General features: G+C 38.4%; 1 protein-coding gene across 1 annotated transcript; it reads right to left on the bottom strand.

Moving 5' to 3' along the window:
- Window positions 1-835: 835 nt before the first annotated feature.
- On the bottom strand, window positions 836-7560 carry LOC146435013 (opsin-VA-like). The gene is given in 8 exon segments (XM_085064504.1): window positions 836-859; window positions 861-1034; window positions 2195-2223; window positions 2226-2426; window positions 3087-3102; window positions 3269-3386; window positions 4043-4253; window positions 5735-7560. Coding segments are annotated over 8 exon segments (1134 nt in total). The 5' UTR covers window positions 6096-7560.
- Window positions 7561-17070: the final 9510 nt, after the last annotated feature.

Here is a 17070-nt window from a genome sequence, read left to right on the forward strand (position 1 = left end):
CTGTACCATTATGGAGCAACATTTGTTTCAACTAGTGTCGTACAAATGTCTTCTCTAGAAATAACAGTTTTTCATCCTAATGCATTTAAATATAGTAAGCCATTGCCTTTTGTCCTAAAATGCATTCAATTAAAGACAGATATTATATAGGATTAAAATTCCAATGTGCCAGTTCTTAGCAACATTCCATACAATGATCCCAAACATTGTTTAAAGCAGAAGTCTGTCTTTATTACACTCATAATCTGCCTTGGCTTTGCATGAACAAGTGACATTCCACTAAAGCAAAGTATATGGCTGCGTGCTATTGTGTGAATTAAATACGAGATGGAATACAGTGATGGAAAGCTGGCAATTTCCATTAGTTTTCACTGTTCACAGAGGGAGTATTTGTGTTACAGTCCTTGCTTCTGAAAGCAGAGGTGTTATAACAAGTTAATAACTTATTCCAGAATCAGTAGCCCAATTAAAAGCAGTGACGATGTGACTTAAGCAGAGAGAGAAGTTTAAGGACTGGAGAGACAGAGGCACAACTGCTTCCCAGAGGAGAGCAGCAGTGCCTTGCCTGCTGCAAGTTGATTGTGGATTGGGAAGAGGAATGCATTGGAGGAAAGGATTCCCCTTCTGGCTGGATTGTTTGCATCCGCAGAACCAAGAAGCTCTGACATGCACTGGGGAGCCTGGAATCTCAAAAGCTGGCGTCCCCAGGAGCATAATGTCCCCCAATGACAACACAGTTTTATATTAGATGATTGTAACAATGAAATACACTGTAGCTTGCATTAATGATCCGCTCTCCTGCTCTACATGGGACAAATTTTATTTTCTGCAGTGGTCAACTGAGCCAAAGATTGTCAATTTCTGTGTTCATCTCCAGTTTTCCTCTTAGAAATGATTCTATGAACTGTCATGGGGAACATCTCACTGACTCTTCTGTCATGGGTTAGGCCTGCTCTCTCTGAAGTCAGGTTCATGTTGGACTCCGCAGTTCCTATGGCACTGCAACTGAACATTTGAATCAGGCACTGCCTGAACTAAAAAGTTGAAAAAAGAGGAGATCAATCAACACATATAAGAAATTTAAAAGTTGTTCTATAAATCAGTCTGTGTATTAGCTAAAAGTCTTGGAAATTCTCTCATGAATGAGTCAGGAATATGACGAAATAACCCCATAAAATACATTTGCCATTCCACCATGAAGAACTCTAAACCTGAGAATGAATTATGTGCTGAAAAGACCGAAACTACTGGTAAATCTTATTCTAAAAAATAATTTTCCTCTTCTGCTTCTAGGTAACCATATCTAATGGACATAATTGGTCATTTCTCCAGACTCCTGCTTTCCTATACTAAATTCCCAGCTATTGAAAGATGGGTTTTTGTTGTTCACATCCATGAACAGGGTGAAGAGCGGCACACGTCTACCATGCTTTGGGAGATGCATGGACAGGGTGCTGTGCACAGGACGTGAGATAAACAATAGCTCTCTCTGCAGGACTGGATAAATATTTTCACCATTTCTTATTCAATAGTAACTTAACTGGTTTTCTTTATTTCATTTATATGCTTATACTCCGCTTGATGCCACCACTCTCAGTTGCTGCATTCATTGCAGAAATCTACTCATGTTTGTTATCATGCCTGTTATCACTGTGACCACACAGCACTCTGGTCCATCCCCACATCAATTCTTTTCCTCTGCATCCAATGGATGCATCCATTCCTCTGCATCCATTTCCTCTGCCCTCATTCCAGAGAAGAAAGCTCCCTGTTAAATGGGCATATGCAGTACTTCCATCCCCCTGCACATACAATCAAAAATGCCTCATTTCCCCAATACAAATTCAATAGTTAAAAATATTCATCCCACCTCATTGTCAATTTACTGGTGTTGTGTTCCTAAAGAATTATTGAAATATACTGGGATAGTCTTGAGAATGTAATTTTCATACAGGAAACTAACTGATGTTCCCTAAAGGCTGAATTTCTTCCATAATATCAAAACTGACATTTATATTTCAATAATGCTCAGAGGCTTATGCTATCTTCCACCAAGCAGACAATTTTTTTTGTTCTAAATGCTGGATATTGTAGTGGTTGTTAACTAACACATTGGTAGGTAGAAATAATTCATTATAATGCAAGACAAAATAGTGAAATATGAGTGTTGGGACACTCCAAGAGCATACAGTACCTGTTTTTTCATAAAGACATAAATAATTAAACAGTAGCTGTTTTGGAAAAGAAAGCTGGAATTGCTGCCAGACAAGGATCCAACTCAATGGAGGGATATGCAGTGACCAGAATAGAAAAGGTGGCATATGGCATCCAGCAGATTAGAAAGCCAACGATCATAAAGACAACCATTCTAGTCACTTGTCTTTCAGGTCTCCTGGTACTTCCCAGCCTGCCTTGTGAATCTGACACTTTTTAAGAAAAGAGAAAAGATTCTAGAAAACAAACAACAAGGTGTCCAACCAGTGACTTTAATGAGCTATATAGTTTCCATGCTAGAGGATTCACAGTGTCACCCAAAGTTTCCTTCTTGAAGAAATTTACTGAATTTACTTCTGAAGCAATGTCAAGGCATCTTTCCAGTCAACAGAAATATCAATATCGTCCCAAAATCTTCTCCCCAAGTCCTGTTCCACATAGGAATTTTCCTATTCTATTGTCTTCTTTTTCACTTTTTGCAGCTTCTCCTTTGGATCAGGTCAACACAGCTATTGAATAAAATTCAAAAGCATTTCTCAGGTTTTTTAAATATTCCTGGACAATCAAATATTTTATTTACTAAACAGCATTGCATTATTTGCAAAGGCTACATCTTACTTTGAATGAAAGTGTTACAAAGTAGTAGCCAGCACTCTTAAAATTTACAGCTGCCGTCATTTTAAGCTACATTCTGATTTGCTTGGTTAGAGTCTTATGAAATGTCACTGAATTGAAGTACAGTTGTGAATAAATCAATACTGGGTCATTCCATTTATTTATAAGGCAGACATTCTTTAATTTGTATGATGTTTGACTAATGAGATGCACTGATAAGTGAGGCAAACTGCACTCTCTGAAAAATCACTTCTAACCGTAGCATGAATTTCTCTGTGTAAGGATAATTATATAAGAAGGGATGCAATTGAGAGTGTTTGTTGCCTGCAAATCTGATCTGCTTATGTCTGATCTTCACAGAAAATCAAACACAGTAATTCCAAATATTTGCATACATACACATTTTAAAAGCCTACTTATGAGTGCTTCTTCTTCTTACCTTTTTTAGCTTCTGCACCAGTTTTCCATAGGATACCAAAATCACCAATAAAGGCACTATAAAACAGGTGGTGAAGAATGCAATAATATATGTATGGTCAGCATAAGCTCCTGAGTACCTGTATAAAATAGAAAATACCTTGTGTATGTGTTACTAGTATGCACTTTTATTATTTTCTTGAAATATTAATTTTGCTTTTTAAATAAGTCACAAGTATTTTTGTCAAATGTTTTTATTCAAAGTTTTATTACAACTCTAGTTGTATCACCACATGGTGTACTGGGCCATCTCACTCCCCATGGGCTAGGAGAGGATCCTATGACCACAGGTGCAGTACGATAGAACTCTGGGGCCGATTAGGTGGGAAGGGACATGTAGTCCAACCTCCCGGTACAAGCAGAGCCAGCTTTGGAGTCAGACCAGCTTGCTCAGAGCTTTGTCCAGTTTTCTGAAAAAATCTGTCTTTGTCCTTTGACTCCTGACAAAAACACAGGGTATAGGGTGATTATTTTCATTGGAGATGGAGGTTCTATCCTTTAGAAATTTTTGTTTTAAAAACTGCTTATGAAAAATTTTTATCGGTTTTATTACAACTTTTTTACATCTGGTTTTTTTTTGTTTTGGTTTGGTTTTTTGGGTTTTTGTTTGTTTGTTTGGGTTTTTTGCAGAGATGTACATGATCTTTAAACCTTTCCTTTAAATTCCTGGCCCTAAGATGTCCTGAGCTGCAAGCTTTATTTCTTTACCATACACACTCTGTGAGAGTGGCCTTACAAGCTGGGCTCACAAGTAGTTCCAATCTTACTGGGGGTGTAACTGCTCCAACCCATTGTTGGTGGAATGGTCCAAATGAAGGAAAAGGTCCACACAAAGACAATACCTAGGGCTGCATGCGTCCCCCTCAAGCGCATAATTCTCAATGGGCGGCAGATCACAGTGTACCTCTCAAAAGCCAACAGAGCAAGAGACCAGAGAGCTACAATGCGTGTAGCAAGAGAACACAGTCAGCATCAAAAATTGGATAGATCACTGAAAATACACCACCCCAAATTACAGAATCACGGAACTGTTTAGGTTGAAAGGTGTCTCTGGAAGTCATCATCCTCCTTCAGGCACTGTTCATATAGCTGGTTGCTCAGGACCAAGTCCAGTGGGGTTTTGAATATCTTCAGAGATGGAGACTCCACAACCACTGTGGGCAGCCAGTTACTCTCTTTGACCACCCTCCACATCAGACACCTTTTCCACCAACACAGGTTATGAAAAGATAGGCAATTTATGTGCATTATTCTAGTATTCATGAAGAGCATAAGAATTTCACATTTGTCTAGTTTGTCAGTCCACAGTATAAGGGTTAAAAAACCAAGCAGCTAATCAGGCCAGTTAAGTGATTATGACTTACACTTTTCATTCGGTTCTACTCTGAAAAGCTGCAAATTATGTGTAGCATCTAAATTAACTAATTAAAATGTATCTTCAAAACACTATCTTTGCAAAAAATATTTCAGACTATCATAAAATTCAAACCTGCCGACAGCTTCCCACAGCATCAAATAGTTTAGGCACGTATCACCTGATGGGACACCAAAATCTTGAAAGAGCCTGATCTTTCTCCATAAGACATGACTTACATGCCACAAAAAGATGTAGAAGGATTGTTCCTCACTGACATTCCCTATGTCTAGCTTACACAGGCAGAGAGCAGCTGTGGGACTCCTTTTCCAGCTGAGGATCAGCACTGTGTGATTTAGAGCAATGACAAGCATTACTGGCTGTCTTTATGCAGCTTCAGAAACAGGGACAGGATGCAGGAATGAGTGTCTGTCTCAAGTAAGTAGATATCCCATTTTAAACTAATACCCCATTTATTCTGCAGAGGTGTATTTACACAGGGTACTATGTGATGATTTTTCCTCTTAGAGTTCTTCTAATATTTTTTGTAGTAAGTGAACAAAGCCATGAAAAAGAAATCACAAAAAGGTGGAGGTGTACGAAGTGACTGTTACAGGTGTGTCCCTGCTCCTCAGAACCACCGGAGGGTAGGGAACATAAGATGTTTGCATGCCCTGAAATTTTCCACAGTTTATGGGCAGCCACTCACTCTTTTTCTCTCTCTCTTATTTACCCACATAAGCACACACCTAAATACAAATACTGAAAATGGCTATGCACCAAGATTTTTTTCCTGAAATTGTTTTACCATAAACCCCACAACACGGCTATTCTATTGTTAAGTTTTCCTCCCTCTATGAAATATATTCAACACTCAGTACACATGCGACAGGCTGTGTATATGACAGGGATAGAGAGATCCATTTTTCACTCTCCACTACAGAATATATGTAACTGAGGAAAACATCAGTGAATTCAAAGGCATGCAAAGTCAGTGACTTAGGAGGCTGCAGTAAACTCATTGAACAAAGTTGAAGGAAAAGAATATACAACTACAAATACAATAAAGCTTACCAAAAAATGTGACAGCAAATCCTTCGAGTACACAGGCCAAGTATCCCATATAAAAATAACCTTTTAGATTTGTTAAAAAGCTGATGGTGCTACCAGTCACTGAGACCAGGAAATCAGCCACAGACAAATTGACAATAATATAATTGACAGGTTGTCTCAATTGCTTGAACTTAGAAGTTACCAGGATTATAGACAGGTTCTCAGCCAGTGACAGGAAGGTCACCACCAACATTACTGCTGCCAGAAGCCTGAATTGCCAGGGCTGGATGGAGTCCAAGGGACGACGGAAGGGATCCCACCTAGCAGGAGCAGAGTAACTAGACAAGAGCGACTCATTTTCAAATGCTCTGAATGCATCCATTATTCCTCTCAGTAGCAAAAAGAATATGACATAATATTGGAGTTTCAACTCAGTAAATAATAATCAGGATTAAAAGGAGAAGTTTGCTGTCTCCAACAAAAGTGTGAGCAAACTCCCCCTCCTTCTGCTTTTCAATAATAATCGAGGAAAAAATGTGTCAGTTGGAGGAAAGTTTAGTGCTGCAGAGTGAATGTGGGAACAGGGCAAGAATGTGCAAGAATAACTCTTAGAGAAACTTCTGCCCCTCTCTGCCCATTGCCTCCTTCCTATCTCCCACTGCAGCTGTAGTAGAACCCAGCTATGGAAGCTGCAGGTTTCCTCCTCCTGCAGCAGCAGCCAGCAGTGCTGAAATGCTCCTCAGCACAGCCCTACTCCGGGGGGAAAAATTCAGTGTTTGCTTGGAAGCCTCCCACACTTTAAGAACAGTAAAAAATGCAGGGTTTTTTTTTTCCTTTTTCTGTGTGATCAGTGCAGGGGTGGAGCGATGATCATCTCCCCGGTGATGATGTGAGTGCAGCAAGGGGGAAACTCTGCCTGAATGGTTTTCTTGGAAGGGGGCATCCCTGGAGAGATTCATGTGGGAAAATGGATGTGACACCACACTAAAAAACCCTGCCCGCATTTCAGGCTGGCTTAAAGCTCCAAATTAAGTATATATTCTGTGGAATTTCATCTTCTATTGAGACAGTATTAATGTCATTCCTGATGAAGGCATAATGATTCTAACTACAGTTTTAGTAACCAAATCTTAAAGAAACAAAACAGTATTTTAAAGATAGCATTTGTGAATACAGTAAAAGAAATACAGCTTGACAACAGACACCAGGAAAATTAAGTCATATATTTCTGATAAAAACTACTGGATATATCTGAACTCTGATAGTCATCAGCAGTTAGGGTTACTTGTGTCCATTTCCCGAGATAAGTAGCACAGTCATCTCTGCACCCTCATGAGGCATTAACAGTGTGACAGACAGTGTGACAAACAAACTCCTGCTTTACAGCCAGTAATTATTCCACAAATCAAGATGGATAGCTAGCAAAAAAAAAAAAAAAAAAAAAAAAAAAAATTCTGCTGTGTTGTGAGATAATTCCTGGGACTGTAATCATTAATCATTAATCAGACTCTCAGTTTTAACCAGAATCAAAAAACCAAAAGCAATCCAGTTCTTATCTTAGAGAATTCACACTTTGAACACACAGCATATACAACACGTGAATAAATGAATAAATGAATAAAACAATAAATAAGCAGTGAGAGCAAGACTGAGTAACACTGTCTGTCCATACAGTCTCCTGCCTTCAGATTTACTTTGGTTTGTACGTGAAATATCTTGTTGACACAGGCTAAAATCTTTTGGCATGCAGGAACGGAATCATAAGGATTTGTGGATACTGGCAGAAACAGTTAAGCATAAGAAAATTTTGAACTAAAAAAGTTTCCTACTTACCATATCCAAAATACCAAAGATATTTTTAAATGGTTAGTAACTGAAAAGGAAAGAGACATTGCTTAAGCAGTTCAAATCTAGCAACAAAATTACTCACAAAATTATACTTATTCAGCAGGAATATTAAAAAATTCCAAGTGTCATAAATAACAATCGACACAGAACAACATTAAAATGCCTCCAGACAGTCCTTGCATGATATGATGCAGCATAGTTCCACTCCCTGCATAACACAGTAGACAATCTTGACCACGGCATTAAAATCAAATTTGAACATTCCCTTGTTAGAAATTATGTACAATTTTAAATTCTTGTGGGTGTGGGAATGAAACCAGGACTCTGTACAACAGGGGAGGTACTATGTGGACTTCTCTAAAATACAAATTTATTGATTGTACATTGAAACCCCCAAAACTAATGGATAACTATTGTTACCAGCTATTTTCTTGTTGTTTTATGTTCTCATATTGTTAAGGTTGTTTGCGTGAGTTATGATTCTGGTTACAGCTTAAATGCATTCTCTTTTCTTTATCTTGTGCTTTCTCTTTGCTTAGAATCCTTTTAAAATACACTGTCTTGGTTGCCCATTTTGTTTGTTTTTCTTCTTCAGCAGGTCAACTTAATGACTGTCAGTGCTTCTCTGTGATGTACTCTCTTGTTAGAACTTGCAGCAGTTGCACTTCTTGCAGCTGCAGGGGTTTGCAATTGCTACTTGGCTCACATTTGCCACCACCTTGCACTGCAGGCCCTTTTCCTTCCTTTAGTTCCAAATATTAAATACATGGATTTTTCTCCCCCATTTTTGTTTGTGAAACTTTTTTTCTGAAATCAGTACCAGACAAGATTAGAAAGACAAAGCATTGTCATATGAGCACAAGGGAGAACAGGAGTATTTCATGTTTGTAGCCTTCATTTAAGGAGACAGATGTTCTCCAACATTGCACCACAAGGACTTTAGCTCCTTTTATTAGTAAAAGTCCTGTTTTCTATTAATGCCAAATTCCTTTTCCTGAACTTCCAAATACTGAAAGTCTGTTGATAAATGTGAAGCCCATGCAAACCAAGAAGTCCCTGCTCATCATTATCTCACATATCTGACTTGCTGCAGCCTTCACTTTCTTGGGCAGAACTGAAGCATGATTGGGCAAAAGTGCTCCTGACTAACACTTTATGTGAAGAGAAGAGTTGGCAGACAACAAAAGAGCCTCCAGCTATGGACAAACTGCTGCTGGTTGTAGAAGGGAACATACAGTCAGTGAGGTTGAGGGGACATGTAAATAACAGCACTTGTATAATACACCCACAATAATTCCAAGAGTGTGAAAAAATCAGGGTGACAGAAACAAAGATCAAATCTGGTGTCTGAAACTGTGTGTGGCAGCTGATGAATTAGCCTGGAATTTACCATCCCATGAGACACAAGCAGGGAAATGAGCTATAAAGTCAGTGTGGTATTTCAAGTGGTTGAATTGTTTTCCTCAGTTTTGGTCCCCAGATGCTGCCATCTAATGACAGCAGTGGCCTTCACTCCTTAAAGGGATTGTGAAAGATTTGTCCCCAGGAAAATTCTGGTTTAGTCACACTTAATTAGAGCAAACAGCATTTCCTTCTGCATAGAGGTTTTGTGGGAATCTCAGTGAAGGATACTACTTTTTATACAACCAAATTGGCTGCTATGCTGTACATGGATGCCTACCTCAATGATGGACCTGGCTCCCATAAGTTGACTTCTGTTTTGGAAAAAGACAATATCCAGCCAGAGATTCAGGCACTCATTTCTGTGAGCAAATGGTGCTGACCAAATGTACCCAGCCAGCTTCCATCACACATGAATACTTAATCTCTTCAGAGCATCCAGTAACTGGGCTGGAGCTGGTGTTTCTCCAGCCAAATACTGCTGTAGATTTTGTTAGCCCACTCTGAAAGCTGGTGGTCTTGCCTGAGTCTTCGTGCAGGGATGTTGTGGTTGCACATCCCTGTGAGAACCTGGGGGGCAGCAGTACAGGAACTGCCCTCGGTCCCTGGGCAGCACTGGGGTACACCAGGCACCCACAAAGAGAAATGTTCTCTTCAAGGCCCACCTTGGACCACTGTCTGGACTTGAGCTGGGGTGGTGGTGACAAAAAAAAGGTGGTAAAAGCTGGTGAGAGCCAGCAGGGGAGAACCAGGTACACCACGGGCAGGTTCAGGTCTCAGGAGAAGCTGGACAGTGAGTGCTCCTGGGTTGGGTGGGTTCTCCTAGAGGCTGCAGACACAGAGAAGAGAAAATGGTCAGAAGGGAACTTGAGGAGAAATCATCAAATAAGTCAGACAAAAAACAGTCTTTCCAATCCTGGGCTTTCTCTTTTTTTTTTTTTTTTTAATAAAATATTAAAAAATCCAGAAAAAAATTAGGTCTGTGGATGACTTTGGAATTAGGTGTATTTATATCTGTTTCAATATCCTATATTTGATAATGCCATTCTAACTAAATATCTCCAAAAAGAATGTAAGAACCTAGTTTACTACAGTTGTTTTAAAAAGATACAATAAGGTCACTTTTTGTTCTGCTTTCATAAGGGAGAAGCTGAAGAGAATGCACAAGCATTTAGTTTAAATTAGAAATTAAACTGAAATTATGGTGGCTTATGCCTAGATATTGTTACATATTACATTACAAATCTAGAAAACATAACTCTCAGGTCACATAATCAAATACGGTTTTGTTGAGTCTAATTAATCACTGAAGCACAAAAGGGCTGAAGCTGGCAGGGACCTTAGGAGAGCTCTAGTTGAGCCCCTTACTCAATGCAGGGGCAGCCAAAGAGGTTTCTCCAGGATCATTTCCAGTCAGGTTTTGAATGGATGACGACTTTACAACCTCTCAGGGCAAACCATTTTTGTGCCTGGCAACCCTTTCTGTAATGATTTTTCTTATTTTTAAGTTATGACAGTCAAAAACCTAGTTTATTTGGTGGCTACATTTAACCTTTCCATGCCTGGGAAGGCTCAAGGAAAGCACCTGTGGAACCTGCTGACAGACTTACCTTGAGAAACCTGTCACAGGACTGCAGTGATTTATCTGTCTCATTTATGGACTCCCAATATAGGCCCACACTCTTTTAGAACCTGTTGAAAGGTGAGTGTAGGAAATGGGCTTTAGACTCAATGCAACTTCTGTAAATTACACAAATATTCTCTTCCTGCTGCCTGGCAGAACCAAAACCCCTCAGAGCACTACATCAAAATGGGAGTAGAGGAGTGAGTTGTTACTCCTGTGCAGTAACATGTTGTAAAGATATTGTAAAGAACTTTCATAGACCCCATTCAGAGGCTTTGATGGGAGAACACTTTGTCTGAAAGACAGCCCAAACATCAAGATACAATGCAAAAAAACCATCAGTGAAGTGAGTTTTTCCAGTTGATCAGGATGTGTCACCAAAGCATTCATTTCTAGTTTGCAAGTGTGCCTGCAAAAAGAGGACTCAGAAGCTGGCACCTGCTTTTCAAAACTGATTTCCTCCATGATTTTTTTTCAGCTGCAGTTTTATTTTCTCACAATTACTGTAAGCTAGCGATTACACATTTGAAGTGTGTTCTCAGAAAACACTGAACAATTATAATAGAAAATTTTTGTCTTGCCCTTTCAAGTGACTTGGAGGAATTAGTTTGCTCTCTTGCTCATGATGGGAGTGGAGATTTCCCTTTGCCCTGAGGTAAAATCTTCACTGGGAAAGACACCAGCCCAATTGCAGGAATTCCAGTAACCAGCAATATATAAAAGAGCTGGTATCTGAAAAAAACATGTTCTGTTAACTAAGAAGAAAAAACTAATGCAAATTGAAGGGGGAAAAAGCACATACTGAGCATCAGAAAAAAATATTAGCAAACTGTATTTACTTAAGACGTTAACAATATCTTGCAGTTTGTGGGCTCATCTGAGCAGGTAAAGCTTTGTTTGATTTATGATAGCACAGTACTTTGCAAAGGTCTGTTTCACACAGACCTGAACATGCTGATCATTTTGCTGGCAGAATTTTTTAGTTCATTGCTTAAGTGTCTCATCCAACCTCTGATTAAATTGATGGAATTTAACAGAATAGTAAGAACAGAGGCATTACTGAAACTTAATTGCAAATATGGATTTCAAGAGCTGACCCTGACTTGATCCTACATGACTTAATATGTGCTTCAGCTCTAAATAGTAATTTTGAATATTATTAAGAGTATTCAAGAGCCTACATAAAACATTCCTATCTCTTCCTACTCACTTTGATAAAAGCAGTCTGAAATGTGAAAAATCAAAGGGGCTCTATTTCTCCTGCTCTATCAGTAAATAATTAATTTCAGTCTCTTTGCAGATGGTTTCCCCAACTAGGGCTGATCTGAATGTAAGTCCCATTTCTGCTAACTGACTACACTTGGGGATGCTTTCACAAACATGGAAATATATCCAGCACTTCCTTTGAGGTACACCAGAAATTGTCAACCACATTTCCTGTTTACTCCAGTGGCAATGGAGCTCATAATGACTTATGATTAGAGTTTTCTGATGGCATAGCATCTTTTATATACTCTCTTGTCCACCTGAATTAGGTTTTACCTAATAAATTTTATTTTTGTTTGGAAAGAAACAACTTTAAGATCTCCCACAGTCTTTTCTCCCTTTGAACAGGTCTTTTTGAACCCTTTTTTCCATGAGTTCTTATAACTACTGCTTCTTAGTACTTTACTAATCTCCTAATAACTACTGCTTCTTAGTCTTTTAACCCCTGTTCCAGTAACAAATTTTGTGAGTTAGTTTGTTCCACGCATACAGAGTGTTCCTCTGTCATCAACAATTTAAAAGTCCTTATGTTCTGCATAAGTGGTTACAAGATACATTTAACTTTTGCAATTCAGTTTATCTGGGCTAAAATGAATATAAAACAATTCAGAATTATCTTAATTGGTATAAATAAATCCAGTCTTTCATCTTTCCCAGAACAAGCAGCAGTGGGGAAGAGGAATGACCCCAGAAAACCTGAATACATAGTGTGGAATGAGGTGAAGCAACAGTACAGAAGAAAGGATCACTGTCATAATTAATTTGGCAAATTGGATGTTAAAATTAATACAAGAAATAAAAAAAAGAAAAAGAGGTATTGGTCATTTGACATGTGAGAGGGTAGAAACTGCACATTAGAGTGTGTGAAAGTAAAGTCAAGCCTCATGATTTTACATACAGAGCATACATGTGGAAAAAGAGTTTGCATTCCATGTTGATACATTACCAACACTGCAAAGTGTTTGTTAACATCACAAATGAAAAAAATCTGCTAGGAATAAAACTGCCTAACCATGTTCAATAAGCACTTGCTATGAAACACTGAGCATATCCTAAACCCTTTATGGAGCTGAGAATTAAGACTAAAGGCTGCAGGACCCTTATGTTGCTGCATCTTTGCCTTCATATTTCCTCTTCTCACCTATCATTCTATAGAATTCTGTGAAAGGGTTTGTATCTCTCCTTTGTATCAATACCTGCCACTATGTCAACAAACATCTGCTTGTGGAAAGCTGAGGTTTCATGATTAGCAAGCATGGAAGAATGACTCTGGCTATTGTCCCACTCTAACAATGTCTTAAAGTTTGGTTCTTCCCATGCTTTTGTGATAACATTCCCTCCACATTTTCGCTGTGATTTTTACAAGAAAGTGAATCACTGGTTAATAGTTTTAGTTTATTTCTATAATTAATCTCATAAATGATACTATAATGTGATTTTCAACTACGCTGAGACAAAACTTAAAGTGTCCAAATCTCAAACCAAAAAATTAAAAAACTAAAGGCAAAACCTAAAGCAACTAATCTATTAGCAAATCTTATGCCAAGAGAGTTCTCACCTGTAAGTTCCATCTGAGATAAAATGCACAACTTTTGGATGGCACAGAGATGTTCAAAACACTCTTATTCATCATTTTATTGGCCTTCCATAATTTAAAGTTCTCGACAGACCAGCATGTCAGAAGAGGAACTAAGACTGGACAGGCAATCACATTCCAGTTGTGGCATCCCCAAGCACTGGGGAATTCTGCACCTCTGCTTCCACAGGACCTCAAACCAAGGTACACCCTTCCTTCTCCCCATAGTGTTCATATTTCACATACCAAAGGTCCTCTCCAAAGTAATTCAGTCTCTCACTAGAGCAAAAACTAACTTCCTAGTCAGATTTCAGGAATGCAAGTTACATATATTTCATATTGGTGACGTTAATGTAATAAAGTAATGTATTAGACTGGTCAGATTTCAAGGAAGGAAAGTCTCTGCAAGAGATTAATCTCACCTCACTGCTTCAAGATACTTAAGTATCTATAAAGACAAGGCATACAAACCAAGAGGACCAGATGCACAGGGTATTCTTGTCTTTTTCTGGTAATTTTTAATAGCTTTTTTGGAAGAGCTAATGCAAGGTTCATACCATGCCTTTTAAAGGGAGAGTTGTCTTTAAATGCAGCTTTTAAAATATTTTTTTTATTTTCATTTTTCTTTAATACAGGATAATTCCTCAATGAGTCCTTCCTGTGTATTTTTAAACTACTTTATCTGACACAACTTTCTGTTTTCCATTAGTAGTACCAAGAAATCCTGTTATGCAAAACACAGTTGAGCTCATTCACTTCTGTCCTCAACTGCCAAACAAACAGTATCATTCCCTTGTTAATCCAATCAGCATACACAGATTAAAAGTATTATTTAGGTCAGTCACATTGGTCATTGTAGAATGTATTATCTATAGAACAATTTCTGAATGTACTCCTGGATTGCTGAAACAACCAAACTAAAAAAGTAAATTCTTGAGGTGCTTTTCTGGTGGAAACACACTTGGTTATTATTCTAACAAAATTATAAATACTATCTAGTTTCTGACATGAAGGTTTCGCTGTGTTTCATGTTGTTTAAAGAGAACAATAAGGCTCCAGGGTGTGCTTTTAAGTGAACATACACTGGGAGAGTTCAGCTGCTTCCCTGTGAGAAGGGAGGAGTACACTGATCAGTGCTATAAGCTGTGAGCCCTGGGAGCACATCCTCCTGCAGAGAAGCTCCTGAGCTGCACAGAGCCCTTCTTATTGGAACTATACCCCGGGGTGCTTGGGGACCCTCTTCCTGCACTAGAAGGGAAAATAAAGAGATGGTGAAATCAAATTACTACAGAGAAGACAGAAAAACAGTAAAGAAGAAAATAGAGAGAGAGAGGGCAGTGTGGAAAAAGATAAGAGAGAGCGTGAACCTGGCAAGATAGAGAAAATAATCCACATCAGGAATGTCCATGCAGGGAGATTTTTACTGCTCCTGTTTCTCACTTCTTTTATACTCTTTGAACAACCTGGTCTAGTGGAAGGTATCCCTGCCCGTGGCACTCCACCATTAGAACAGGATGGTCGTTAAGTTCCCTTCCAAACCAAACCAGCCAGTGGCTCTATGATTCTAGCTAAGTGTATAAGTAGTGTAAGTAACATGAATACAGCATAATCATTGGGTGCTTTTACATCAGCTCTGCACTTTTCTGCACACTGACAAGAAGCAGCAAATGTAAACTGCTAGAAGTGCAGCCCAGGACTACAGTTTAGTGCTGAATGCAGTGGTGCTTGGTTAGCACTTGGACTCCCTGATCTTGGAGGTCTTTTCTGACCTAAGCGATTCCATTATTTTATATAGCAATCACTGCCACACTAGTAACACATAATTTAAAATAATATTAGCATTGTATTTAAAATTGCCATCATTCTACAGTGGGCACAAGGAAACAATGTTAGTAAGATGAGAAAAGGATGGCCTTCTTTCCAAGATACCTGCCTTCAACAACACCTCTTTTCTTTATTAATGATTTTGTTCCATTTCAGTTGTATGCTTGTTCCTGAAGTTGATAGTAATTGCAAGAGGAAGAAAAATGGGGACCATTTCAAACACTACCCTTTTGTATTTTTCTTGAAAATTACGGTAAATAATATTACAGTGCCCTCAAGTGATGTAAATTCAATTCTGTCATAGAAAGACAGCTCTAAATAATACTAATTCCAGCAGACTGGGTGAATATGGAAGGCAAATCACAGCAGAAGCAGTTTTTTCCAGTGAAGGTTCTTTTCTTGAGTGTTTTGACAAATCCTGATTTTTAAAAAGCATTCTTTAATTTTTAAATACCATGGAAAAAATATAACAAATCTCCCAAAGAAAACCTAAATAATGTCATCACTGATTGTAGGAACAAAAAATAATAGATGGAAAGTGATCTAGAAAAGAAGATAAAACGTAAGGGCAGAAGAGGTAATGAATTCTGTAAGAGCTTTTTGGAACAAAACACGAAGTAAATGTTTAAAAAAACAAAACAAAATCCAAACCACAGTCAATCAACCAACCAAGCCCCCCACAGATAGCATGTAATTTCTTAGATACCTTCACAGGTAGTATGTCTTAATGGTGAGGGAAACTGCATAAAGAAAGCAGTATATGATGCATTTGTAATACAGCCAGAAACTTTCTGAATTCATATTGTCATTTTAGTCTGAAGAAATCAGCTTCCTGAAGACATAGGATATTTTAAATGTCCATCAGTCCAATAACATTTTTTGTTGGTAAGAGTAATAATATAAAATGAATGTTATATAGCTGATCTACTTTTCCACATTGAGGGTAATTCAAATATTGGGTCTCACATAACTAAATGGTTGATGGATGCCCATCATTTATCATTGTTTTATGTCTTCTCCAAATAAATGAGAGAAAGATCAGCACACCACCAGGAAAGTCTTCTCACTTACCACAGTTAAAAGGTTTGCCAAAGCTAAAGTAAGATTATAATCTGTTATTCTCTCGAGATACTCTTTAAGGAATAGCCTGTCAGTGTACAAATATAAATTACATGATGGAATACATGCTCTGAAGATGATGGAAATCCTACTGTTGAACATGTTGTCACAGAGAACACAACTGTACTGTAGCTTTGTCCTGCTGTCCATCCAGTTCTGTCCTGTTGTCTTTCTTGGAAAATGGCTCTGTAACTAATACTGATTTTCAGCAAGCTGGATGAATATGAAAGAAACACACAAGACAGTACAAGCACCATAGACCTCAGTAATCCGCTATTCTTCCAGCTCCCAATGAAAGGACTCTGCTCTCCTTCCCAATGAAAGGACTCTCCTCTCAGAATCACCCTGCTCCTCTTCCTACCTGCTCCTGAATTGGCTGCTAATAGCTGTCTACCAGCATATGTAAAAACATTCCCCAAACAGCTCAGAAAAGCAATTTTCAAACTGTTGCAAAACCCAGACAGAACAAAAGGAATTTGGATCTCACCAATCTTTCACTTCCTATGCAAATGATACTTTAATTTCCTTTCATGATGATTTGGGGAACTCTCTGATCATTCTGAAATTATGTGTCATATGAAATGCTGTGCTAAACCTTCAATTTTTTCAAGATTTTCTCCAGGACTTCTGAGGATGGCCAGAAGAATTGCTGTCACATTTTTGTCATCTGTTTTTACAAACCATACCCTTCAAAGAAAG

This window comes from Lichenostomus cassidix, chromosome 6 (assembly GCF_008360975.1).
Source record: "Lichenostomus cassidix isolate B80296 chromosome 6, HeHo_3.0, whole genome shotgun sequence".
Taxonomy (NCBI): Eukaryota; Metazoa; Chordata; class Aves; order Passeriformes; family Meliphagidae; genus Lichenostomus; species Lichenostomus cassidix.